Consider the following 27,807-nt stretch of genomic DNA (forward strand, 5'->3'; position numbering starts at 1 on the left):
GCATCTGGGGAGCCAGGGTTGGGGAGCTCTGATCTAGTGTAGCATCCTGTTTCTTCCTCACAGAGGATGCCTCTGGGAAGTTGGCAGGCAGGACATTAGGACCACAGCCCTCCCCAGCTGTTTCTCCCCAGCACCTGTTTGGTAGCCTAGAAACCAGAGGTTCCACATTGTCCTTAGTATCCATTGATGGACGGATCCTCCTTGAACTTCTCTAATCCCCCTGTAATGCTATCTAAACTAGTGATCATTTAGTCACTAGTCAAGAGGGAAGTGTTTCACATATGCATGTACATCACTTACTTTTTCAACACTGGGTCCTCAGCAGATAATGTACACTGGCTTCATTGAAAAGCCTTGTGTCTTCATAAGACCGATCCTCTTCATAAGAACAAAAGAAGAGCCCGGGTCAGGTCCAAGGCCTCTCTAGTAGCTAGCTCAACATCCTATTTCCCACAGTGGCCCACCAGATGCCTCTGGAAAGCCCACAAGCAGGAGATGAAGGCATACCTCCTCTCCTGCTGTTGATCCCCTGCTCTCTGGTCTTCAGAGGCATCCTCCCTCTGAACTTTGCGGTAGCCTATAGGCATTGAGACTAATAGCCATTGATAGGCATGTTCTCCAAGAATTTGTCCCTTTTAAACCCATCCAGGCTGCTGGCCATGACCACATCCTGTGGCAGAGAATTCCATAGATTAATTATGTGCTTTGTGGAAAAGTACTTCCTTTTGTCATTCCTAAATTTCCTGGCCATCAGTTTCATCAATCAGTCTTTGAGGCTGTTTCATTTCTCTTAGGTGTTCTATGGTGGCAAGTCACCATTTGATGGTGCAGTTGCAAAGTGATGAACATCACCCTGTGATCTGGCTATAGTGTTTGCAACCAATGCCCTGCTGCTTGTTGCTCACTGCTGAATAGGAAGGAGGGCACTGTGTCACTCTTCTTTTGTGCAATCACTGTAAGCCACCTTATCAAGACCCCCCCAAGAGTGCTGCTCATGTATTCCCAATGGCTTGAGCCTCTGGGCATTTTTACAAAGAATCTCTAAGTGGAGATTTGGTCATTCAGCAAAGGAAAACCATGATTACTGCAAACTAGTTAAGTGGAGTAGGGAAGCTACATATGAAAGAGGAGGAAGGAAGCATGAGAGAGCCATAACATGTTTCCAAACAGCCAAGCCATGGTTCTGCTGTGATGTCTAAACTGGGAGTGTAGGTTCTATGGTGCATTCTGAACTCAAGCTCAGCATAGATTTTGCTCTCAGGTGACCTTTCAAATGCAGATGTTTAATTGCCTATAGACAGAGTAAAGCATGGTATTAAATATATAGAGTAACTCTTTCTTACATCTGTAAGTTCAACAGCCAGACCCAAACCAGCCAAAGCCAGAGGGAGCTCAGATGTTGGCTATGCGTGGGGAGCAGCTGGGTGTGGTTACAAACTGGCCTCCATCTCTTGAAGCAGCATTGCAACGATGGGGAACCATCTCACCAAAAGCTCCTTGCCTAACCACTATGGATACCAATGGAAAACCACTATATATTCTCACATATGGTGAGTAGTCTTCTGGACTTTCCATCTTTGTTGTTGTTGTTGTTTGTTCTTGTTTTTGTTAATGGAAAAAAGCAGAACTCCGAAAATATGTTCAGATTTGATTGTTTTCAAATATGCATCTGGTGCTTGGGTGTGTGTGTGTGTGTGTGTGTGTGTGTGTGTGTGTCAGTAGTTTGACTTATCTTTTGCTTTGGAGGTATGTGGGAATATTTGTGTAAAGTAAGTTCAAAGCCTGCTTTTAATGAAGAAACCAATGTGGAGGGGCATAGTTTATGAGCAAGGATGTAGCTTAATGGTTGAGTGCCTGCTTGGAATGCATAAGGTCCCATGTTCAATCCAGGAATCTTCACTTAAAGGCTATCTGATGGCAAAGATGCATAAGATCTCTCCTTGAGAGACTCTAGAGAGCCATCATCAACTGAGGTCGGTAGCATTAAAGTAGAACATTAGGCTGTTTGAGGCAGCTCCTTGTTATATCTAATGCTAGATTGTTTTCGCGTGGCAACTTTTAAAAATCTTTTTTAAAAATGATTACTTGACAGATGCCTGAAGACTCGTGCAAATGTCTTGCGTGCATGGCGACCCATTAGACTGGTTACCAAGTGAGACTGAATGCTAAAGATCAAATTCCAATGTATTATCTCTCCATGGGTTCGCAAAGCATGAGTCAGTGTGCTTCATATTCCTTCACATGATCTTTTATTGCATATGGATTCTAGGGCAGAAGCCCTTTGTAGGGGTTATGTGCACATGATCATCTAAACCGATTCTTTCTGCCTGTCTTTTTGTAGGCTGGTTCACATGGCCATTAACATCAGGGTAGGAGCTGGGCTACCCATATTTGCATGGCCATCAGAACCCACATAAATCCCTCCAGCCCAGGTTGCTTCCAACAGGGCTACTCAGCTTTTGTACCCAGCTTTTAGCTGAGGGTGGAGGAGAGGATAGCCTTCCTACTCTGATTATCTCCTCATGAGAACGTATGTGCCTTTTCTACCTAGTTGTGTGGCATTCTGCCTGCCCTCTTCTGCATGGCAACCATAGAGAGCTGTGGCTACAGCAGCTGTCCTCAGTGGACGAGGTAGCCTGCAAAACATATTCTATTATCTTGAAGGCTGGAGCAGCTTTGACAGGGCTACATCCGTCTCTTGTCCTTCATGGCCAGTGGGAGGGCAGCCACTGACATAATTAAGCTTTCCAGTCTGCTGGCACCGCAAAGCATGCTGGGAAGGCAGAGGCACCCGTGGAGGCCTTTCCATGGAGTGGTGGGGCTTGCAGCTGCTGTGTTCAGCAACGGATCCAGAGATTGCCTTGATTGTTTCCTGGGTTTGCAGATCCAAATGGAGGTGCTGCTCGTCTGCTATTGACAGCGCAGGAGCTTGCCTACTGTCCAACCAACCCTCAAATGGTCATGTGAACGAGCCTTGTGTATGTTCGTTGAATGTCTGAAACTCACTGATGTTGGTGCAGATGAGTTTTATTAATTGGTGCAGACTGCTCTCGGGCTCTGTGCCTGTACCCTTTACTCTTCTGCCCTTGCTTTGGGTGGCACTCCTAGCAATGGCCAGTTCATGCACAGATCTTCGTCCCCTGCCCTCTTCTTGCCTGCTGGTGGGCATGGCAGTTGTCCTTGGGCAGCATCTGCCTTTGCTCAGTATCTCTGAGAAGCTAGGGAAGATGGGCCCTAACTCACAAGAGCCGTGTGAGTGAGGACATCCAGAAAATAGACCATACTTGATGCTTTGACACTGTGTTTTGATACTGAAAACAAAATCTGACACATCCTTTGCAGCTGTCTTTTGGCAAACTCTGAACGGCTGTGTGGAGTTTTGGTAAGAGTCTTCCAGCTTGCTGTGACTGAGTTGATGCTGTGTGGTGATGATAGGCCTACAACTGTACCCAAGATGAAAACTGATTTTGTAGTTTGCTCTTCTCTCCCAGCATAGCTCTCTGCCATAAGCTTGGTTTAGACAGCCCTTACACCTAACATGTTTATGATGGACTTGTGGAGGAGTAACTGACTGGAAGACCATGCCAAGTCTTACAGAATGAAAGATCCTGGCACATTTATTTATTTGTTATTGATTTGTTTGATTTCTATACCGCCCTTCCAAAAATGGCTCCGGGTGGTTTACACAGAGAAATAATGAATAAGATGGATCCCTGTCCCCAAAGTGCTCACAATCTAAAACATTTACCAGTCCAGTCTAAAGCTCACTTAACATGGGGCTAGCCCCTTGATTTAAAGGGAACTTGCATTTATCTAACTTGGCCTTGACAAATTTTCTTTGGCTCTAGGAGCCAGACAATGGACACTTAACAAAATTACTGGACTTTGTCACAGACATTGTGGAGTGGGAAAATAAATGGGCTTCTCTTTATCTCCCTTTACAAATAACATACTTAGAAGAGAAAAAGGGCTTCCTGGGACAAATAAAAATGTTTGAAATAACTCTCCCTTTGGATATCCTAGTCTAGGCACCGCGGTTAAATTTCTAGCCTCCTTGGTACCTGGAATTTGTCAAGCCCCGATGTAACGGTGCTTAAGGAAACAACCTTAAAAACAGTGTGCTTATCTTTGTCTTAGAGACTGGCCTTTAATTTTCTCTGAAGAGGCAAGGGTTGTGTTGAAAAGAGTAGAGTTTGGGTTTTCAGAATTTATTCCATTGCATCTGGATGTGAGCTGATAAGCTGCAAACCTGCCAAGTTTGCTTGGCTCAAGTAAACACTTGTGTGAAGCTTACTGAGGCCTCAGTGTTTAAATGGGTGTCAATCAGCAAGACTTCCTTAGTGTCCATCTACATACTTGGTGAGGAGGGAGGGGCAGAGTACATAGTTCACAATGCAAATGGGAGGTCTCATATCTGAATACACTACATGTCAAAAAGTCCTTGCATATAGAAAATGAGCATATTGGAGATATGGCTAGATTATAATGCCTCCACTCCCTCAACCTCTCTGTGGGCAGTTATATGATTCTCTACCCACCCACCCCCTAAATCCATCTACATTCTAAAGCAGCACCCTCAGTCTTACTATTTCCACCAAACATGTGTTGTGTAAAGAGGTTTGTCTCTCCTCAGACATATTTCTGCCTTCTCATGCTGTATCTCTATTAAATCAAGTTAATGATTCAGAAATGCTGACTTTCTTGTTCTGTCTTTAAATTCTGCTTGCAAGTGCTTGGTTTTTGAAGTGGCTCTTTCTTAATTATTGTAAAACTGGACAATTAAAGGGCTCATCTTGAAAGCAAACTACGTGGAAAATGGTCATAGCTTGGAGGGGAGAGGTTTTGCCTTTTGGAGGAAGCAAGGAGGTCTGCAGGAGCATTCTCAGTAGGCTTAGTGACATTTATCTGGATTGAGGATGATTAATCCCTCAGTTAGTCATGCTTTGGATTTGAGCCCAATGGAGTTAGTTTGTTTTTGTTTGTTTGTTTGATTGATTGATTTGTATACCGCCCTTCCAAAATGGCTCAGGGCGGTTACCTCTTGAACTTGTCTGGGCACAGTCACCTGGGAACTTTTTCCTGAGCAAGCTGTACTGGATGGTGTACAAGAGCCTGGCTTGTATAGGGCAAATTCCCACTTAACTGTGCCTTTCCTAAGTAGCCATGATGCTGCCTACCAATTTGAGAGTTGCAGCGAAAACTGCATTTAGGATAAACGAATACTGTGTGGGATTTGGGAATTCACAATTATAGCCCAAAGCTCCATGAGGCTTCAGTGTAGAGGCTCATATGGAGGTCCATCTGAGCGCCATATGAACAATAGCTACCCCATTCCTCTCAATGTCAGGGATTGCCCTGCTGCATTCATGCTCTAGGCATGCAAGATGCAGTTGTGTGCATCAAACCTACCATTCTAGACCCTAGTAGCATATTTAGCATCATGTTAAATTTGGTCCTGCCATATAAAATGCCCAGAAATGAGAATGGGATGTGTGGTTTCTGCCGTGTATTGAACACTTGTATTTCTCCTTTAGAAAACTGCAATGCCTTTTGGCAAATGGGTGCTTATGTTCTGTTGTGTTTTATGTTTCTTTGAATTGTGTTAGAATAAAACCATATCATCCATATTAAAGGTAACATTACACATTGTTTTGTGAATAGGCAAACTTTGGACCCGTAGTATGAAAGTCGCTTACAACATACTGCATAAATTAGGCACAAAGCAAGAACCAATGGTGCGACCAGGAGATAGGGTAAGTGTCTGTGTTTCATTTGCATGTTTTAATAGCACTGTACGTTGTCTTTTGCTCCAATGTTTCTTGAGTCAGAACACAAAGTGTATCTCTTACCCTTTGAGCAGATTAGTCAGGTTGCTGTGATATTTCTGTGCTGTGGGATGCTTAAATGATTGTGTCTAATACGAAAAGTTAAAATGGTGAAAGTCTGCAGAGAATTTGCTGGAATGGCCTATTCACGTGTTTTAAAAATTACTCCTCTCTCTTTTAAAGAAGTTGCTTGTGTCACAAAGCCTTCCTTATATAAAGAGCATTAGGGTATGTTGTCATGTGGATGAATCAATTTTGGTAATGAGACTGTGTGTCGGAGACCTCAGGAACAATCGGGGCCTTGTCGAGTCCAGGCCTGACCCAAGGAACACTGGCAGCTAATTAAGATGATACTGGGCACAATCTGTTGAAAACATCCCTACTTGAACTCGGTGGAAGTTGTCACGAAAGGGTAGCAACTTTAGGAGACAGTAGTATTCACTACAGGGTGGTCTTGAATTAAGGTGGCTTTTTGAGATAGAATGTGGGTTTTTCTTCAGGGTCTCTGTTCAGTCCCAATACATGCACATGGCAGCCATAGAACTTTCTAGAACTTCTCTTGAGAGTGTGAGGCATTTGTTCCCCTCCCTTTGAATAGAGGCCTTTCTACTAGAGGCCTTCACACTGCAGGTGTGTGTTTCCTGCCCAGTTAATTCCTCAGCATTTCTCTTCAAAATTCCCACCAAGTGCTCTTTTTATTCCTTCAATGATAATTTTTTCTTAGTCTGTGGAAACTTTAGTTTCCTTGCTACACTCATTTTGCTGCTTCATGGTAAAAATAAATGAATAAATCTAATGTCTGTCTCTGACAATACCATAAAATATGCACAGATGGGGGTGGAATGCTTGCATGATGTGATATGAGCACACTTTCGTGTGCATAATGTTGCCATGTTTGTTTCCTTTTGCAAAAGCCCACATTGGCTTACCCAGTATTTATAAAATGAGCAAGTCCAAGTAAATCATTGCATATTAAAGCAATTAAAATCAATATCCTAAAAGCTGTGGAGAGCTCAGCTCAATAAGCAGCCCAACATTCCCTGCCTAGATAAGTACTTTGTTTTGCTTAACTCCTAAACACTTGTGGAGTCAGGCTCTAAGGATCTCCTTCAGAAAGAGTTGCTATCATGTTAAAAGCTCTCCCCTTTGTGGGTTGTGTCTTCATGTGTATACAGTGGTCCCTCGACTTACGAACTACTCGACATAAGTATTTTTCGAGTTACAAACGGCAGTTTTAGATCCAGTTTTAGATGCGGTTTTTTCGACTTACAAATTTTTAGATGGGGTTTCCTCGACTTACGAATTTTACATGCGGTTTCCTTGACTTGCCTGCCTGTTTACTGCCTGTTTATTCTTGAAAAGAAATGTTCCTGTGCAGTTTGCAAGCCTTACTGGGGGTCTGGGTCTTTTTTCTAGGCTCCGGAACGCATTAATCCGTTCCCAATGCATTCCTATGGGAAACCGCTTTTCGACTTACGAACTTTTCGACTTACAAATGTGCATTCGGAACGGATTAATTTCGTAAGTAGAGGGACCACTGTATTTAATAGATACAAAGAGATGGAACTCGGAGCAAGACATCAGTCAGTGAGGGGCTTGTAAGCGGTGTCTGTGTGGTCCCTCACCTTTTCCTGGACCTTCGTTGCCTACTTCTTCCTCTGCCCTCTCTCACCATCCTTGTTCCACTTCCCCACCATCCTGCTTCATTTGTTTTGCATTTCTGCCTTGCTCATCACATTCATTTCCTTTCTCCTTCTAATTCACACACCTGGAGTCTTCTGCGCATGAGTTTCTATTTTCTACATCAATGCTAAAATTGGATCAGTCACCAGAAACTCCAGGCTGCTCTCTTCCCCTCAGGATCTTGTGTGTCCCTTCATGGTAGGGAGAAAAGTACTTACTGCAAGGAAGGAAGTAGTGCTAAGAAGCACTCTCTCCATCAGTTGTTCTCCTTGATGGTAATGCTAATGACAGGGGCCGACTTTCTGCTGCCTATTGTAGGTAGCAGCTCTAATCTGTCAAGTCTGACTTCAGTTTATAAGAAATGCAAGTTTCCATACAGCTGCTGGTTCAGCGTGGATTTGCATAAGAATACTCATTACTGTGAACAGAAATGTCTCTGTTGCAGAAGAAAATTGTACACTCGCTTACAAAATGTGTTTCGTTTTTTAAGCTCCTCTTTTCCCCGCTGAAGGCTTGGTGCAAAAAAAAAAAAAATCATAAATGGAAAGAAGGAGTACATACAGTCTGCCAAATTTCTGCCTCTTAGTGCTGCCTCCCCCCAATTTAACAGAGGCTGTTCTGAGGGTCATCCACTGAGAACACTTCTCGAATGCCTTGGTAGTTCAACAAAGTTGACACACAGGTGTCCATGATAGATACTAGGCAAGTCACTTGCCTTGTGTGAATCCATCTCTTCCATAAAGAATGCAAATGTAAACTAATGTTTGCAGAATGTCCTTAGTACCCTCGGGTTCACCACCATCATGCCTTACAAGTTGATCCCAGGTGACTTCACCCGCAGGCGTGGGGACTTTTTTCTTCTCTCTTCAGCAGATCAGTTTCAGAGTGCTGCATTGGTGCTTCCCAAGCAGTCCGGATGATGAACCTGCAGAAATGAAAGATGATGTCCTACATTTTTGTTTTCATAAGTAATGAAGAATTAAACTAAAGCGACTACAGGCGAATGTTGAATTTAAATTGCCGTCTGCGTTGGCATTTAGCCAGGATGAGTCCGCAGAATCTTTTGTCTTGATTTATGACAGTGTTTAAGTCTCTAAGCCGTAGTCACAGTGGGCTGGAATAACTCACAGAGTAAATAAGTCACGGGAAGCTATGAAGATGACAGTGCAACCAGACTCTCTCTGTCTTTTTGGTCCTCTCCATTCCATATGCATTTGCTTCAAATGTCTGTGTCTTCACAGTGAATCTTCTGCTTCAGACTTTATCTGAAATCTTGCTTCATTGCACTGTCCTCTGGGGCCGAAGGGAAGATTGCTAACCCACATGTTCCGCAGCTTAATGTGGGCAGTTGCTAGCTGCCCGCACACACAAAAGCACAAATACTTAAATTAGCACACCTGCACTTTGGGAGCAGTGCTTAAATTATTTCCAGTAACTGCAGTCCTGTATATGCATTTGCAGTCGTGTGCAAAGTGTATATTTTTGCACATGTACATTGTGCAAAAATATACATGTAGCAGAGGAAGGAATAGACAGAAGATTGTGAAACTGATTTCGTGTTATGAGAGAGTGCAAAGTACTATTTATTTATTACATTTATATACCATCTCATACAATTGCCTTGTGATGGTTTACAAATAAACAACAGAACATAGCCAGATTGTAGAAGGTTGCCAAATTTTGTTACAATGTGGGTAGGATACGTTTGAATACTCCTTAGTTGGATATTTTACCATTGTTAATTATAATCTTATTCCTTTATTTTATTTATATTTGTTATATTGATATTGTTATTTTTATTCTTTATGTTCTCTTTTCTGGTCATTGACTGTAATAAAATTGAACTGAACTGAACTGAACAAATAATCAATTAAGAATTTATTGAATAAATTGAAGAATTAAAACTAACGTTAAAACAGATTAAAAAGTTTTAAAAACCCATTAAAACTTAAAAACAACCAATTAAACAGCAGTAACAGTAACCATTAAAAAATCAACTTACAGCTGATCAAAGGCTTGATGAAATAAATGTGTCATAAGCACTCTTTTAAAATCCGCTAGAGATGGGGAAACTCTTACAACAACAGGGAGTTCATTTCAGAGCCTTGGGGCAGCTATAGAAAAGGCCCAACCCTGGGCCGTCATTAGAAGAGCTGGGGGCAGCTACAGGCGGACCTCTCCCAAATATCTTAATAAGCGGCACAGTTCTTGAAGTAGGTGGGGCGCTCTTTAACAGCCATAAAAAAGGAAGGACCTCAGAATCTTGAAATATCTCAGTTTTATTAACAATTAGAAGTCCACTTATATTAGGCCAGAGAGTATAAAGATTATATTTATTATGTGAAATACTTAAGTTTTAAAAGATAGGGATATTTTGTGTTCCCTTTATGATATTAATAGTGCTGAATTTTGTTTGCATATTTTAGTTTATATGACACTTTAAAAAAATTGTTTTAAATGAAAAAATGAAATAGTTTCAGAAGCTCCCAACTCTGGAGGATCTATAGCAACAGTGCACAGCACCCAGTTCCCCATATATATGCACATACATACCTTGTTTTAATGTTGGGTACAGTTCAGTGCTAGGAGTGAATGACTAATGGGAAATGGCACCTAATGCTGTAGGTAGGGATGTGCATGAACCAAGGTTAGTGCACAGGTTTAGTGCCACCAAGGTGGGGCGGCGGTGAGCAGAACCTTTAAAAAGGAGGAGATCAGGTCCTTACCTGCCCTCAACCACCCCATGCAGCTTCCTGCTGCAATAGGGCTCCCCCTAAGAACCCGTGTGCAGGTTTGTGCACATCCCTAGTTGTAGGGAGCAGGGAGGAGGCAATCACTGGTCTTCTAATATTCTAAAATGGGGAGAAGGCAATACTCTCATCTGGAAAACTCTCTCTTGATGGACACTTGTTCTGCATCACCTTAGTTCAAAATGTAAACTTGTTCAATAAAAGAACAAGAACATCTAGTAATTACAGGCAGACTGAGTTTTCGACAGGGAACCATTTTCTCGTATCATTTTGCTATGCAAAGCACTTTGGCAGCATTTTTCTTTGAAAAACAGTATATAAATATTTTTAATAATAATAAAACTTTATCAGTATGGTCTTCGGCAAGCAACCAAAACCCAGTATGGGTACTGCTTAAAACTATGGTGGGTTAGATATAGCATTAGACTAACTTGAAAGGGACACAACTCCTTTTTTAAACTTTTTGGTGGAGGAAGTGCTGAAATTATGATGGCCATATTTTTATTTTGAGTTCTGTTAATCATTGACTTTAAAAAAAACTGTTTGAAAAGCCCACTTTAAGAGCAATTTAACACTTTTATCTTGTGCAGCCAAGCGAAAGATATCTGGCAGGATTTCTGACAGAAGCTATTTGAGCTTGCAAATTCCCATTTCTCCCTTTTCATGGGTGTCTCTGGAAAGTCTGACCCTTTACAAAGCTAAAACACTAAAGTGTGGTCATATGTCATAGACGGAAAATACTTGTCGTACATTGACTAGAAATAGAGAAAATGTGCTTGGAGACCCTCTAACGATTTCCCCCCTGTTTACAGGTAGCACTAGTATTTCCCAACAATGACCCTGCTGCTTTTATGGTAGCGTTCTATGGCTGCCTACTTGCTGAAGTTGTCCCTGTTCCAATTGAAGTGCCACTTACCAGAAAGGTAAGAGAAACAGTTTCTTGCCGTCTGCACCTGCATTGGAATTGCTATCAGAACAAATTGCTACGGGATATGACCATCGGAGTAGGTCACGCAGTGAAAACAGGCTTATGTCACTTTATTTTTTTTAAAAAATGAAAGGTCACCCCTATGCACTTGTTCTAGCTATTCTTTTTTGCTTCCATAACTGCCTTCTGGACCTGGTGTTGATTTTCTCTTTGAATTGGCTGCGAGCTGTACTCGGAATAAGTAGCTGGAGAGCAGTGTAACATTAAGAAATTTGCTCACAAAGTCATTTTTCTTCCCATTGCCCAGTATATTGTGCCAGAACTGGTTTAAACAAAAGAATACGGCTATTTATCACAGAAATAAAGGTAGTGATTGCTCAGAAAGCCATGAAATAGACTAAGAAAGCTGCATGCCCTGGCTATATTTTTGCATCCTATCGGAGATTATTATTTCAAACTACAGCGCATGCTCTTATGCTGGGAACTTTTGAAAGGTATGAGCACATTCTATTTAGGCTGAGAACTTCTCAGTCCCTTCTCCTGATGTGGAGCTAGAATTCCCGAGCCACTCCAACTGCTTGCTTAAGTGATTATTTTTGCTATTAAATCTCTGAGCAACTTCCTATCTAGGCAACACTTACAAGCTCCACTTGGGTCCTTTTGAAAAATAAAGATTGTTCGGATCTTGGTCAACACCAAAGTAATCATTGGGAGCCTGCTAGTTCTTAAGTGGCACTTGAGATGACTAGGGACTTGACAGAGCCAGTCCAAAGGGCATTAAAATGGTGCTGACAGGCATTCCATGTCTAAGGTGTTCACTGTTCCCTCTGCCGGAAGCTTGTGGTTGGCGTGAAACAAGTTGCATGGACAGTGCATTTGGACAAGAACATTCTCAACTGTATGCATCCTTGGGAGAAATTGCAAATGCCATCTGGGGTTATAACCTCAGAACTTAGCCTCAAAACTAGTCTTGTTCAGTCAAATAATATGGAAGTTTATTGGCTTTGTTTTGAAACAGTTACAGAAAGCTGAGAATGCATTTTCAAGAAATACATTAATTGTCTTGCCCTTTTGTTTCAAAACATTTTTACAGGAAACTGGATGTTATGGCGGTTGTTTCAGAGCATAGGCAGCATTTAGACTTAGCCATGATTAAGCACCATTGAAAGGAATGAGACCGTTTCAATGGGATTTAGACATGACTAGCTGTTATCCAGTGTTTTGAGACATCTTGAACTACAGTTCTCATATCATGCAATTTTTTTTAAAAAAAAATGTGAGTTATTGTCTTGCATTTCATATGTCTTAATTGCATTGACTCATACTCAGTTCGGAATCCTGAAGTGGTGGTAAGAAGAAAATGGGAGCATCAGTACCTTTATAATAAAAAGATCTGGTTAGATCTGGTTTTCCATGCCTTGATGTGTGTGGGCTGGATAGGCAACCTTAAAATTGTACAGCTGTGTAGTAGATGCACTATGGAGACATATGTATAGGCTACAGAGGGTGATGTCTTGGTGGTAGCCCTCCAAGGGTGGCTAAAGTGCTTTTGTGAATGTGGCATAGAATCGAATATTTCTCAATAATATTGATTTAATTTGTATGTGTATATAATGAAGAGTTGGTAGATTCAACACAGTTTTGGGATTCTGCACCATAATTAGAGAGTAGAGGCGGTATAAAAATATGATGATAAATAAATAAATAAGTCTTGTGTAGAAGGAAGAGCTTGAACCAGGATGTTTTTCTCAGCACCACAGTAAAACGATAGGTGAAACAGTACCTGCCAAAATTCTCCCTTCTCTGAATGTATGATAAGGCACAAATGCTTTGTTTTGCTTTTGAGAACTAGCCTCTAAGATTTCCCTCAACTCCTCTCTTCTGTTGACATCAGAAAAGACATCAGAACAAAACATGCCAGAACCACTTTGTCTCTTATGGTTGGTTGAATTTTTGTAAGAATAACCTGGAAGTTTTTAGACAGTTGGATTGAACCTTACCAAGATGGTTTTGGGAGACAAATATCTCACAGTCACAAAAATAACCAAGAGGGTACTTGAGGTTATTATGTATTGTGGTATAGGGTAAACACAACTAGGGTTCTGATTGCAGGGATCACAATCTGTAGTCTCACGGCTGTGGATATTACTGCACTTGCGTGCAGCTGGAACTGGTGTGCAAATAACAAGATGAAAATGGCACTTGATAAATTGTCCCAAAAGCAGCATCTCTATTTAGTCAATTGCAATACCATATTTCTTTCTGGCATTGGTGGAGTTTGTGTCATGTTCTTTGTCATAAACACTGGCTGGGTTGCTCTTTTGTACTTCCCTATGATTTTATCTTTCTGCAGCATCCTAACAGAGGCCTTCTGCCTCTCATTTTGCACACTTTGTGAAGGACAAAGGTGCAAATCAAACACATTTGGCATTCAGGCTATAGGTAAATTGTGTTTCAGTGAAGTGGATGTTGTTGTAAAAGTCATCAATGGAAAGATTTTTTAAAAATTTTATTGAGGGAAGAATGAAGTGTGAAAAAATCTTTTGTGGATTTGCCCATGATGACCCTGTTCTTCCATTGTGCCTCTAGAAATAGTGAGATGCCCCCCAGTACAAGTCTTCACTGAGCAGTGGCTTCTTGTCAGTGGTATGCACTTTCTATTCCAGTCTCATGGTTAGCATGGATATACTAGCAAGGTAGCCCACCCACTCACACACACATTTTCATGGTTGGAATGTGTGCAAAAATATGGCCTCATGTATATTTAGTGTATTGGCTAGTGTCCATTCCAACTTTTCTTCCCTTTTTCTTATTGCCTTTGCCACATCCTTGGATTCTGCTTCCTGTAGTACTGCTCAGTTATCCCCCACCTTGCCTCTATTTTGTCATCCATTAGTAGGCTCCCAACTACTCTTACCAGCTCAACTTCCCTTCCCTTGACTTCTGCTTTGCATTCGTTACATGTTTGCTCTCTTAGCATGGTAGGCGTTTGTTGTGCAGTGTGTTTTGTAATTTTTTAAAAATCTCCCTCCTAATGTCATTGTTGCTGGGTAGCTGTCTTTCCCTTGGGATTTTGGAATGGGTCTCAGGCTCCAGCAGACATGAGCTGAGCTGAGTCCTCAAGACTGAGGACAAGACTCAGCTGCTTTGCAATCCGTTGTGTTTAATTTGGGACGAAAGCTGGAATCATGCTAAATAATATGAAACAAGGAGTGTCATTGGTGTATTGGCTGTCATAAAGGCATTTCGGTCTGGCCAGTAATCCTGTAGCTTTCTTCTGTGTAGTGGTATATCACTTGTTTTGTTTTGCTTTGTTTTGTTTTGTTTTGTTTTCTCCTGGAAAAGGGAGGCAAATGATATACTTTATCAGTTCCATCTGGCTGATGTAGGAATAATCTTGCCAGGGCCAAAATCTCCTAAGCACTTGCAGAAAAAATTTAGACTGAATATCTAAGAGGAGAGCTGGTCTTGTGGTAGCAAGCATGATTTGTCCCCTTAGCTAAGCAGGGTCCACCCTGGTTGCATATGAAAGGGAGACTAGAAGTGTGAGCACTGGAAGATTTCCCCTCAGGGTATGGAGCCGCTCTGGGAAGAGCAGAAGGTTCCCAGTTCCCTCCCTGGCATCTCCCAGATAGGGCCGAGAGAGATTCTTGCCTGCAACCCTGGAGAAGCCGCTGCCAGTCTGTGTAATCAATACTGAGCTAAATGGACCTATGGTCTCACTCAGTATATATGGCAGCTTCCTATGTTCCTATGTTCTTATGAAACAAATATCATCCACTATATGGGCATCTTTCTCCAAGGAGGCCTGTAAACCATAGAATGAGAACTTGTGATGGGATATATATTTTGCTGTCCTGTGTTAAACAGTCTTTCTAAAAACGACCTTCTGTCATCAGAAGGACTGATTACAGATCTTCTGTCATCAGAAAACTAGGTGGTAAGGAGCTGTTAGGTTTTGGAATAACAAATCACAAGATTTGTATGGAGCAGATACTTCCCCTCTCTCTCCCTGTGTGGATTTTGCTGTGCCCACCATGGTGTATGTTGGCTTTCACGCAAGTCAAAGACTCTCATGTAGCTGTGTATACTCTTCCTACGGTATGTGCCTCAGCCCCTCAGTGAGCCAGGGGAACCTCTATTGACAAAGTGGTGGGAGGGAACATGTCTATTGAAAGGTCACTTTGCTTTTCTACAGTTCAGCCACATTTTGTCAGTTGTTGTGTGGATGAATACCTGTGTTGAATTTTTTTTTTAAAAAAGCAAACAGAGCTATGCAGGTCTGGGGGCAGCCATTGTTCTAAAGGGATCTAAGTATGGAGATCAGTAGTATCCATTGAGAACCCCTGTATGCCAGGCTGGAAAAACAGGATTTTCTGGGTCCAGTACAAAGCTTCTTGGGTAGGGAAGGCTCATCACTCGAACTGCCACCTAAATGCGATGTGGTGAAATGCTTGACTAACAAGCAGAAGGTTGCTAGTTCGAATCCCTGCTGGTATGTTTCCCAGACTATGGGAAACACCGATATCAGGCAGCAGCAATATAGGAAGTTGCTGAAAGGCATCATCTCATAATGCGTGGGAGGAGGCAATGGTAAACCCCTCCTGTATTCTACCAAAAGAAAACTAGAGGGCTCTGTGGGTGCCAGGAGTCAAAATCGACTTGATGGCACACTTTACCTCCTTTACTTTTACAAAACAGTTAAGTTGCAAAAATCGAGAAGTTACCTGATTGACCTTTGGGCTGTGCTCTTGAATAATGTGTCTTTCTTTGTTGACCACATCCTGCTGGGACCTGCTCAGAGCACTGCACCTCAGGACAGTCGGTTCAGCTGTACCTGTTTGTCTGCAGGCCTGAGGGATAAAGTGGGAGGAGAGCTGGTCTTGTGGTAGCAAACATGACTTGCCCCCTTTGCTAAGCAGGGTCCACCCTGGTTGCATATGTATGGGAAGCTACATGTGTGAGCACTGTAAGATATTCCTCTTTGGGGATGGGGCCACTCTGGGAAGAGCATCTGTATGTCTGCGTGCAGAAGGTTCCAAGTTCCCTCCCTGGCAACTCCAAGATAGGGTTGAAAGAGATTGCTGCCTGCAACCTTGGAGAAGCCGCTGCCAGTCTGTGGAGACAATACTGAGCAAGATAGACCAATGATCTGACTCGGCAGAAAGCAACTTCCGATATCCCTATGTCAAGTGGATATATGCTGGGTTTGGACATTCCAGGAACTAGGGCAGGCCTGCTCAACTTAGGTCCCCCAGCTGTTTTTGGACTACAACTCCCATAATCCCCAGCCACAGTGGACAGTAGCCAGGGATTATGGAAGTTGTAGGCCAACATCTGACGGAGGGCCCAAGTTGAGCAGCCCTGAACTAGGGTCACATCCATGTTCACATACTGGCTTTGGGCAATTGATGTGAATATAAAACTGTGGCCAGTTTCAGACAACCACCAGCAGGTTCCAAAGCAGGGGAAACATAAGTATAATATTGGGAAGCTCACATGCATGCTCCCGGGGTGGGGGCAGTGGCGTGTCATGCAAACTGACCCAAATCTGGTTCCCATGCCGTCCTCCTGACATTCTAGTGACTTCCTCCGCCCAGCTTCACATCTTAGAAGTGGGTGGAAGAAGTTGGTAGAATGTTGGGCGGATGGCATGGGAGCTGGCCTAGGATGGGTTCGCACAACACACCCAACCCGGCTTTGGGATTTGCTGACGGTTGCCTGAACCCGCCCTGTGTGTTCCAGTTGTTCTTGGGATAAAACAGGAAAGAATCTTGATAGGTTTTGCTAATATAACGAACTTGGAATGCTGCTAATCAGACCTGATGAATGACTAGCCTGGAACTAAGAAACGATTGATGTGGCTTGTAAAAGGTGACATCAGCTGCTAGACTGAATAACAGTGGAGAGAAAAATGTAAGCAATGGGGGATTGAACTTTATATAGGCTGATAACATCAAATGTAGCTAGTTTCAGCTGCATTTTTAAAAAGATATCTGCCTAAATTGTTGCATCTAAACCTTGTAAATTAGCCAGGGCCTGGCTAGTTGAAGCACTGCTCCTGCTAGTGATAGGACAGCATGCAGAACATTTTTTCCCCAAATGGCGTAATTTCATCCTCTTGTCTCTTTCTATTTATCTTAAAAAGGGGACTCCTCCTTCTGTCTGGATTTTCATAGAAGCAAAACCAAATGAGAGCTCATTTCTGAAGACTTTTCTTGCAAAAGTATGTCTTTAACTTTGCCAAGCTGGAAATTAAATATCTAATAATTACCGAATAATATAAACAGAAAATGCAAATAAATAAGATTGACAACTTGTTGGATGTCTGAACTTGAATAGGTTATATAGTTCTATTTTGAACTAGTTTCTCACTCCACCATCTCATTCACAATCCACATCCAGAATAACTATCAGTGTAAACAGTTGGTTTTGTTTTTGTTTTTTAATCTGGGTGTGGAAAAGCTGGTGCAAAGAAATGGGAAGTGATGCACATCTTTTACCTAGGTTTGATAGCTCTGCATAGACACACACACTTGAATTGGACCCAGGGTGGAAAAACATAGATCTGTCTCAAAGCTGATGACTCTTGTTCAATAGTCACAGATTTTTTTCCCTCTTCCTACTTGCTTCAGTTCTCCAGTGTTTCTCTGACCAGGTGTTAATACCACAATTAATTCTGACTATGAAATTCTGTATTGTCTGTTTTTGAAATCCTTCTCTGCTTAGAGAGTGTTTGGTTTTAAACATATACCGTGTTTCCCCGAAAATATATGGCATTGGGTGTTTTGTCATTTCTCTTTGAGCCGATGCATGGCTTGCATTCAGGGACTTCACGTGCACGTTAGGGCTGTTTTTATAATGCTGACTGACTGTGTATATTGAAACCTGTAAGGCCTAATACAATCAAAGCAGCATCGTTGCCTTCGGTGCCTGGATTTCCCCCAGCTAGAAACTACTTTATAGTGCAAAGGATTAAAAAGATAAAGACCCGCTGTGACTGCTGGGGTTTTGTTTGTTTGTTTTTGTTGTTATTTAGGGCTAGATAAAATCTAGCCATCGGCTCCCCCCCCCACATCTTTTTATTTTATTTTATTTTTAAAAAACCCTCTATTGTGAAATCTAGAATTTGTAATTGGGACAAATTATGTATGTAAGAATTCAGTGGATCGGACTAAAGTTCCATCTATTCCAGCATCCTGTTTCCAGCAGTAGCCAGACAGATGCGTCCAACAAATCTACAAGGAAGGCATGAAGACAGTAGCCTTCTCCCCTTGCTAACTAGAATTGAGTGGCCATTTGCTTCTGAACATGGAGGTTCCACTTAGCCGCCATTGCTAGTAGCTGTTGATAGACCATGAGTTTGTCTAACCCAGGGGTTCTCAAACTTGGGTCCCCAGATGATGTCGGACTACAATTCTCATCACCCCACGGCACGATGGCCTTGAGCTGGGGATGTTGGGAGTTGTAGTCCAGCAGCATCTGGGGATCTCTGGTCTAAGCCTTGCTTTTAAAATCCATCAAGACTAGATGAGATTGTGGCTCAGTGGTAGGGCATCTGCTTTGCATGCAAAAGGAGTCCCTGGCAGCATCTCCAGGTAGGGCTCCCCCAGAGACAGAATCCCATCTGAAACTTTGGAGAGCTGCTGCCAGTCTGTGTAGGCAATACTGAGCTAGATGGACCAATGGTCTGACTCTGTATAAGGCAGCTCCCTATGTTCCTGTGATTACTGCTGCATCTTCTGACATTGAATTCCATAAGCTCATTAATGCATTTTGTCTTCTCTTTGTTTTGAATCTGTAACTGATCAGTTTCACTTGGTGACCCCAAGTTCTAGAATTATGAGAGAGGGAGAAAAATCTCTGTCTATCTACTTTGTAAATACAAAGCAAATTTGCTTATACCTGTGCATAATTATGCTTTCTGATTCTGGGTGTCCTTCTCTTCCCCACCTCAACCCCACTCCCAATAATATAAAGTGTGGATGGATGGCAAGAAAAGCATGGAAATTGAGGATCAGCATGCTTCCGGGAAAATTTGTCGGAATGATTAGAGCTGAGCAGGGCACACACATTAATTACCCCCATCAGCCTCCCTCCCTCCCTGCCTCCCCCAGGTTTCTGAGATGATAAACACCCACAAATGTTCATGCTATACCCATAAGGGGCAGAAATGTTTTTGAGGATGTTGGGGTGGGGTTTTAGTTTGTTTTTGTTTAAAGCAAGCTGAAATGAAATTTCATGAAACGGCCCTCTTCCGATGTTAACGAAAGACTTTCATTAAGACTTTTTAAATGAACTTAGAGTGTCCAAAGCAGGGCCAGAAGTCCTGCCCCGGCCCCATCACTCTCCACTTAACGGTTAAAATGACATTTGTCTGAAGAGGCAAACACCACTTCTGCGAGGGCGAGCATTTCCATGCTTGGGAGGCTGGGGCACCCCCTCGTTAACGTCTGAAGAGGGCTTTTGTGTGACCTTCTCTGCCCTTCAGGCAAAAGCACAGAGGCATAGGGTGCAAAGAGCCCTGGTCTGGCCGTGCCATAAATCTTCCAAAGCATTCACTAGGCAAATAAGGCCCTTGTCTCTTGTCTAAATGGGCTGAAGTAGACTTCCTCTTCCAGCTGATGAAGTGAATTTACTTTCATGGTTTCTTTCTCGCTTTGTCTTTAACCAGGATGCAGGAAGCCAACAAATAGGCTTCTTGCTCGGAAGCTGTGGTGTGACTGTGGCCTTGACTAGCGATGCCTGCCATAAAGGACTGCCTAAGAGCCCGACAGGGGAAATACCACAATTTAAAGGTAGGTCAGCTCTCGTCGATTCCCAGCAGTGTGCCCTCATTTCATGCCTATTATATAGCAATCAGGAAGAGCAGAGAGTCCTGTTGATCTTCAGGCTCCTATGACAATGCTTAAATATCTGTACCATAATTAGGGGACAGGCAAAATGTTTATCACAACTGTCCAATAGACTACTGGATGATTTGGGGTCAGCCATGACTATCCTGCCTGCCCCTGGATCTTACTAACTATTGATTGATTGATTGTTAAATTTATATACCGCCTTTCAGTAAAACAATCCCAAGCCAGTTCACAACAGAGTTTTTAAAAGAAGACTGTAAAAATGACAATTAAAAGATTAAGCTAAAAATATATAACAAATCTGATTAAAAATTTAAAGCACAAGCATAAAAACAGTACAAAATACAAAGAGCAGCAGCAGAGACAATCATATAAAAGCCTGGGTAAAAAGCCAGGATTTAACATGTTTTCTAAAAGCTATGATGGAGACCGAGGAGCGAATAGCCACCAGGAGAGCATTCCAGAGTCTGGGGGCAGCAACAGAGAAGGCCCTGTCCTGCGTGCACAGTAACCGAGCCTCCCTCATTGTCGGCACCCGGAGCAGAGCCCCCTCAGATGACCCCTCAGGACCTTACTATGATGGTCCTGGCCCTCCAGTGCTCAAGAGCTGGGCATCCTTTTTGTTTAGACTGGACTGGGAGGGGCATATCATTGGTGCTACGTAGCTCTTTCTGCCTCTCTGCCACTGCGTGCATTATTGCCGAGATGGAGCATCAGGTCCTGGAGAGAAGGACTAGCAGCTGGAACTGAGAGAAGTAGCAGGCAGAACACCGAGGGTGGAAAAGAGGCTGTGATGGCAGCACCTCCCCTGCAAAAGAAGCCACCCCTTGGCAAATAAGTGTATCAATCCAGAACAGGACATATAATCCATGTGCTGGAGTTCTGGGAGCCATTCCCACTAATACCTCCTCCTGAGTGCCTGCATGCACTGGCCTGAGAGTGGCGAGAGGCCCAAATGTAGCACTATTATAGGGGCAAGCTAGACTTGGCACTAGGCATTGGCACAATCCTCATTTCTTCACCAACACCATCTGCTCTCCTGGGTGAATGGTCATGCAGTTTTACTCTTAAGGAAATGTTGTGGGGGAGAAGATGTACCTCCTTTTTGGATTTTGTGTGTGATATCCCCAGCTATGCCCAAGCGCATGTATACCATGATGACACTGATACCCTTTCTGTTAGATGGTGCCTACTGTATTATAGAGCAGGGGTAGGCAATCTTGGTGCTCCAGCTAAAGTTGAACTACAGCTCCCATCACCCTCGGCCAAGGTTTGTGATTGGGGATGATGGAAGTAGTTCAGCAACAGCTGGAGAGCCAAGGTTGCCTACCCCTGATACAGGGCCTAACCATGGGGAAGTCCCAGATTGTGTAGCAAAACGGATTCTGGGCCCCAGGCTACAGAAGAGAGGCACGCAGGGATATAGAAGTTGGCCATCCTCAATATGTGGTGTAGAGCATATTAGTGGGGAGTCAGTCCTCTCCTGTCTCCTTGCAGTGCTATTTGTATTGCTTGCACATGATGAGTTCAATCCATGCAGCTTTTTCATGAGGCTCTTCCATAATAGATGTTGGTGTAGAACAGATAGTATCATAGGTTTTTGAGAGATCCCATACTTGGCATGAAGAAGTTTCTGAGTTCAATCCCCAGGCTTTTTTTGTTCAAGGTTCCCAGAGAGCAGGGCTGACAGTCAGCCATACTATGTGAAATGAACCAATATCCATACTCTGTGGCCTGATAGTGTCATATGTTGCAATAAATTATTTTCACTAAGTAAACTAGTGAAAAAGTTGAATGCTTTGAATTTAAATGAAATTCATGAATTTATTGTTGAACTATAAAAGGCAGCCCCATACCCAATATATCACATAAGACTATCTTCAGCAAGAAAATAATTTTTAAAGGGAGCATTCTTTTTGGATATATAAGGGAAGATGTATTAAAGGATGATTTAGAACCTGTTACTGACTATCTGGTTATAGCTAGGCTTTGCATTGCATAGGCATGGAAAACATCAACTGCACCAACAAAATGAATTGGCTTCATCAGATGTGGAAAGTTGTCTTTTTGATTAAGTGATCTTATTATGAAAATGCCAAAGATAATAATACAGTAGACACATTTGTAAATAAGTGGGTTCTGTTGACTAATTATTGGAACAATAATGTTAACAATCAGATTCACCCTTACATGCTGATCTCCATGATTTAAAGTTTTGTTTTGGGTTTTTTCATTTTCTGCTGAAGATGTATGAGAACCATTTTTTCTTGTGACTTGTCTAAATATTTTTGTTTTAGAATAATTTTTTAAATATGAGCATTATTCATACTAAGTTCTTAATATTGTGATTGGAGTTTGAGAACAAGAGCTTATTCATTCTATAAGTAACCATTAATTTCCAGGCTGGAATTACATTTTGATACTCAATCGCAGATTATTTAAATCCTGTTAATTTAACTAAAGTTAATTATTCCCAGATCTTATTAAGGCATTCATCATTTGTTAGTTTTGTTTTTGTTTTCCAATACCTTTTTAAAATTACTTTACATTTAACTGTTTCTCAGGCTGGCCAAAGCTGCTTTGGTTTGTCACAGAATCCAAACACCTTTCCAAACCTCCTCGTGACTGGTTCCCACATATCAAAGATGCAAATAATGACACAGCTTACATTGAGGTGAGTTTGCAGCTCCTCACTCCTTCTTTTGCCCCTCTCCTTCCCTCTTTGGTTAAATGCTACCTTCTTGAAGCTTCCTGTTGTATTTGCTTCCTGTTGACTTGCTGATTCTAAGTTGCTCAGTTACTTACACACAGAGGCTGTTCTCATGACCAGCCTAACCCTGACTGGGCTGCCCCAAGCAGGATTTGGCTGGTTGTGAGAAGCGGCAGGATCCTCACAGATCCCTCCACTCCCCGTCCACCTAACTCCCTTAACAAACCCAGCTTTTAGCTAAAGTTAAGGATGTTCTCGCACCCTTACCCCCGGCTACCGGGCATCGTGTGATTCCTACAGCCCAAGGAGTCACAGAGACAGATGCATAGAGCACCTGTCTGGTGGGGGAATCAACATGCTGTGTGTTGCATTGAGGGATGCCTGGAGGCCAAAACAAGAAGTTCCGTCTCCAGATCCCTCCGCCCTGCTCCGTGCTGCACAGAGCAGGGCTGTTCTTGTGGGTGTGCGGGAGCCATGCGGATGGAGGAAAATTGCATGAGCCAAGACACTGGCAAATAGTCATGAGTAACAGACATACAAGAGGGGAACCCCTGCAGATGTTTCTGTCTCACATGCATCCCGCATCCATTGTAAAAGGCCGTTTCTCTATGTTGCTGCTAGCATGGAGGAAACTGCTGAGGTGAATAATGATGGGAGAGCCTTGGGATTTGGGGGCCAGAGGGAGAAGAGCTCAGGGGCTGGCCAGGCTGCCACCAGTTGCCTTCAGTTTCTCTAGGGCAGGGGTAGGCAGCCTTGGCTCTCTGGCTGTTGTTTGTTATGGCTGGGGATGCTGGGAGTTGTAGCTCTCTGTGCTTCCCTGAATTTTGAAGAGAGCAATTCTTTTGCAGTACAAAACGTGTAAAGATGGAAGTGTTCTCGGGGTGACTGTGACAAGGATTGCGCTGCTGACCCATTGCCAAGCTCTTACACAGGCATGTGGATACACAGAAGGTATTTCAACGTTCTTTTAAAAGATTCATATTACAAGTTTTGAAAATGGTGCTGTTCAGTAGATTTCCCTGGAGTCTTGTTTGAGGGAACAACAAGCTCCTTCAGACTCCAATTGGATTGGCTCAGAATAAGCCAAGTCATCTTTCCCCCCAAAAGCAACAATAACAACAACAACAACAACAAACAAACAAATAGAAAATAGCTTGGCTCATTTCTGAGTCCACTCCCCACCCTTCCAACCCCACTCCCCTGACATCATAGTAGCCCTTGGGAAAACTACATTTCCTTGGGTCTTCTTGTGCTTGACATGCTACATATCACTTTATTGTTTGTTTGTTTGTTTGTTTGTTTATATTTTACATTTTATATCCCGCTCTTCCTCCAAGCAGCCCAGAGCTGTGTACTACATACTTAAGTTTCTCCTCACAACAACCCTGTGAAGTAGGTTAGACTGAGAGAGAGGTGACGGGCCCAGAGTCACCCAGCAAGTATCATGGCTGAATGGGGATTTAAACTCAGGTCTTCCCGGTCCTAGTTCAGCACTCTAACCACTACACCACGCTGGCTCTCATTGGGGTCAGCGGGTGTGGGGGGGTGCATGCAATGCTTCCTCCCACTTGTCAGCCCTGCTGCTGGCAGACCCAGGTAACTGGGTGGGAGGGAAGGGAGTTTGGGGATGACTAGGAGTGACCAAAGCATACGGCTTGGTCACTCTATCTTAAGAAGGATATTGTAGAACTAAAAAAGGTGCAGAAGGGGGAAACCAAGATGATCAGGGGCCTGGAGCACCTTCCTTATGAGGCCAGGCTACAGCATCTGGGGCTCTTTACCTTGGAAAAGAGGTGACTAAGGGGAGACATGATTGAGGTGTATAAAGTTATGCATGGAGCGGAGAAGGTGGACAGAGAGAAAATTTTCTCCCTCTCTCACAACACTAGAACCAGGGCTTATCTCATGAAACTGAAGGTCAGGAAATTTAGGACCGACAATAGGAAGTACTTTTTCACACAGCGCATAATTAATGTATGGAATTCTTTGCTATGGGATGGCTACCAGCTTGGATGGCTTTTAAAGGGGCTTAGACAAATTCATGGAAGACAGGTCTATCAATGGCTGCTAGTCTGGTGGCTGTGGGCCATCTCCAGCCTCAGAGGCACAATGCCTCTCAATACCAGTTTCAGAGGAGAGAAGCAGGAGAGGAGGCATACACATACCTCTTGCCTGTGGACTCCCCAGAGGCATCTAGTGGGCCATTGTGTGAAACAGGATGCTGGACTAGATGGGCCTTGTGCCTGATCCAGCAGGGCTGTTCTTATGTAGGAGGGAAGACGTATTCTCTGGCTCAAAATGCAATTTGAGCCAAGGAAGAATTGGAGGGCCAAAATGCTTGCCTCATGCATGAGGCAAGCATTCTGAGCCCTTAAGACTCTTATTTATAAGCTTTGGATTATGATTTTTTTGGACATCTGTAGCAATTTATTCTTATTTTTGTTCTTAATTCTTTAAAATATTTATATCCCACCCCTCCAGTACAGTACTGCTCGGGGTGACTCACAGCAGTTTGTAAGTGAAGTTTTCCCTTAGAAAGCCAAACATACATGGGTGGTGCTATATGGATGAATGAATAAAATAAATACAAAAATTACAATAAAATTAGTATAAAATTTAGAATAGATAAATACAATAAATACAGTTTTCTAAAGATGTTCAATGGCCTTACATTCAACACTTTCCTTCTTTAAACTGCCCCCCCCCCAACAGCCTGTTTTCATTTGAACCATTTATTATGACACGTAATGCAAATGAAAGCGGGAATGGGAAGAAAAGGAAGCCGTGGTCTGGCCAAGAGCAATCTGTCAGAAATGATTTATCTCAAATTGTTCTTGAAATCCTCTGTTGGGAGATCCCCCCCCCCCGCCCCCAGTTGAAATTTTACTGAAGATATCATTCAAAGTGGGATTTTCTACAGGCTATGCTATACACATAATAACTAATCTTGTTTTCATTGCACAGCTGAAACCATTGTGAACGTGTTAGATTTCAAGAAAGATGTAGGTTTATGGCATGGGATTCTTACAGTAAGTTAACAATTATTATTTTTAATTGCATTGCCATCGGGAGTTGGAACCTTCCAAACATTACATCTAATTCTAGATATCTTTTCAAAAGTGAAATGTTATGGAAGTTGGTAGATATGGTTCTGTTTGGCAGGAATTGGTATTAATTGCATTGACAGAATATCCTTCTAGTTGGAAACAGGTAACTGGGGCAAATAACAAACTAGAGACCTACCTAGTCCAGCTCTCCCTCTACAACAGTAACCAAGCAGATGCTCCTGGAAAGTTCATAAGCCAGGCCTGGTAGAATGGAGAGTTCTAAAAGGGTGGGGAAACAGTGTTTTTCTTGTTCTCCTCCTTGACCATAGGACAGGACTGCACAGTGTTGGCCCTCCTGCAGACGTTGGACTAGAACTCCCATCATCCTTGACTATTGACCACTATAGCAGGGGATGATGGCAGTTGTAGTCCAACAACAGCTGGAGGGCCCACAGTGTGCAGCCCTGCCTTAGGACAAGCACAGTGCGATTAGACATGGTAGTCTCTTGTTTGTGAAAAGAGGGTTTTGATCTTACAAAAGTTCTATCAGTTGGTTCTGTGTGCAGTGTGGGATCATGCCTGCTAGTCCCACTCCAATCTCCCTACACTGGCAGGTCTTGCTTTTGACCTGGATGCATTAAGGTAAAGGTGAGAATTGGGTTTCTAAGCATGTGCAGCAAAACACGTGTAGATTCTTTCACGCAGTTGGGAGTACTGTTAAATTGGGATTTCTAATTATCTACAAAGGTCTACACATGTAAGGGTGTACTTGGAACCAGTTTCTGTAGTTTGGTTCAAATTCAGCTTGAATTAGCACTGGACCTGATTCCATGACCCGGTTCGGTCAAAGCAGGCGGTCCGGTCTGTTCAGCCAAACTGGGTCAAACTGGTTCAGCGGGTTTGTAAAGAGGAATCCAGTAAGGATTCCTCTTTACAGGCAAAGGGAAAACTTTTACAGAAGGCTTCTAAAGGGCAGCTGGGATGGCGGCAAGATGCACCTAAAAGTAGATGATAAGGTCCTCTCCTGACCGCCCTTGGCCTGCGGTGGAGCGGTGACACTCCCTCCCTTTAGCAGCCCACACATGGTGACGCAGCTCTGGCAATGACCTGGCCCGTATGCATGCTCGGAGGCCATTTGTGTCGACACACTGAACATGCAAATGGCCTGCGTGTGTGCGCGGTGACCAAGTGATTCCTGGAGCCATAGCGCTGTGTGTCAGCTGATAAAGGGAGGGAGCACCGATGCTCCACAGTGGGCCAGGGGTGGTTAGGAGAGGACCTTATCATCTGCTTCTAGGTGCATTTCACTGCCCCTGCCCGACCTTTAGAAGGCTTTTGTGAAGGCTTCCCCTCACCGGATTCCCCTTTATGAACCTGCCAAACCAGCTCAGTTCAGTCCAGTTGTGGACTGGCCGGCCTTCTTGAAGCTGTCCCTGTTCGTGGCAAACCAGTTGGGCCCAAACCGTTGCATGCATAGCCCTATACATGTGTACTACTGTACAAATGTATAAACTTATTTCTTTACCTCAGTGGTGAAGCAGAGGGGTTGACCACCAAAGTGCCTTCTGCCTCTAAAATTTGGTTATTCTATTTAAATTGTTCAGCCTTACTATGAATATTCTGATTCTAGAGAGTTTGGGTAATAAAAATTTTGAATGTACAATATGTGACAAGTTTTGTTGTGTGTGACTGTTTCTGTCTTTTGACTGCTTCAAAAGTAGTTGAATCTGCAAAATGCTATCTTGAAGAGTTGTGATGGGAGAATCATGGTGCTAGGAGCTCCTTATTAGTTTTAGTTGCTCTGCCATTTTTCATTCAGTTTCAGATCCCACGTCTGTATTTTTAGCCTGCTCAAATGTTGAGTCATTTCTTTCTATACTGGCTGATTTCCAAATCTGTCACATAAGAGAACACTTTTCTTCTCTTTAGCACATATTAGCTATTTTGTATGTTCCTCCTGTCATATACTATTTTTTAATCCTCTATTATAGTCTTTTTATTGGAGT

At 42.9% G+C, this 27,807-nt stretch overlaps 1 protein-coding gene across 10 annotated transcripts in view; it reads left to right on the forward strand.

The window, feature by feature from the left end:
- DIP2C (disco interacting protein 2 homolog C) overlaps positions 1 to 27,807 on the forward strand; it is a 415,907-nt gene that overhangs the window by 322,321 nt on the left and 65,779 nt on the right. For 7 of the 10 annotated variants that reach the window (XM_053260637.1, XM_053260645.1, XM_053260642.1 and 4 more), the window contains 8 exons: positions 1,353 to 1,550; positions 5,662 to 5,753; positions 11,071 to 11,181; positions 17,335 to 17,412; positions 19,861 to 19,984; positions 22,609 to 22,718; positions 23,603 to 23,705; positions 25,719 to 25,783. In XM_053260637.1, coding sequence (XP_053116612.1) covers positions 1,353 to 1,550; positions 5,662 to 5,753; positions 11,071 to 11,181; positions 17,335 to 17,412; positions 19,861 to 19,984; positions 22,609 to 22,718; positions 23,603 to 23,705; positions 25,719 to 25,783 — 881 coding nt within the window. The remainder of the gene's footprint in view (positions 1 to 1,352; positions 1,551 to 5,661; positions 5,754 to 11,070; positions 11,182 to 17,334; positions 17,413 to 19,860; positions 19,985 to 22,608; positions 22,719 to 23,602; positions 23,706 to 25,718; positions 25,784 to 27,807) is intronic. The other 3 variants (XM_053260641.1, XM_053260643.1, XM_053260646.1) reach the window with 1 other exon arrangement.

The sequence above is a fragment of the Hemicordylus capensis genome, chromosome 6 (assembly GCF_027244095.1).
Source record: "Hemicordylus capensis ecotype Gifberg chromosome 6, rHemCap1.1.pri, whole genome shotgun sequence".
NCBI classification, from domain to species: Eukaryota; Metazoa; Chordata; class Lepidosauria; order Squamata; family Cordylidae; genus Hemicordylus; species Hemicordylus capensis.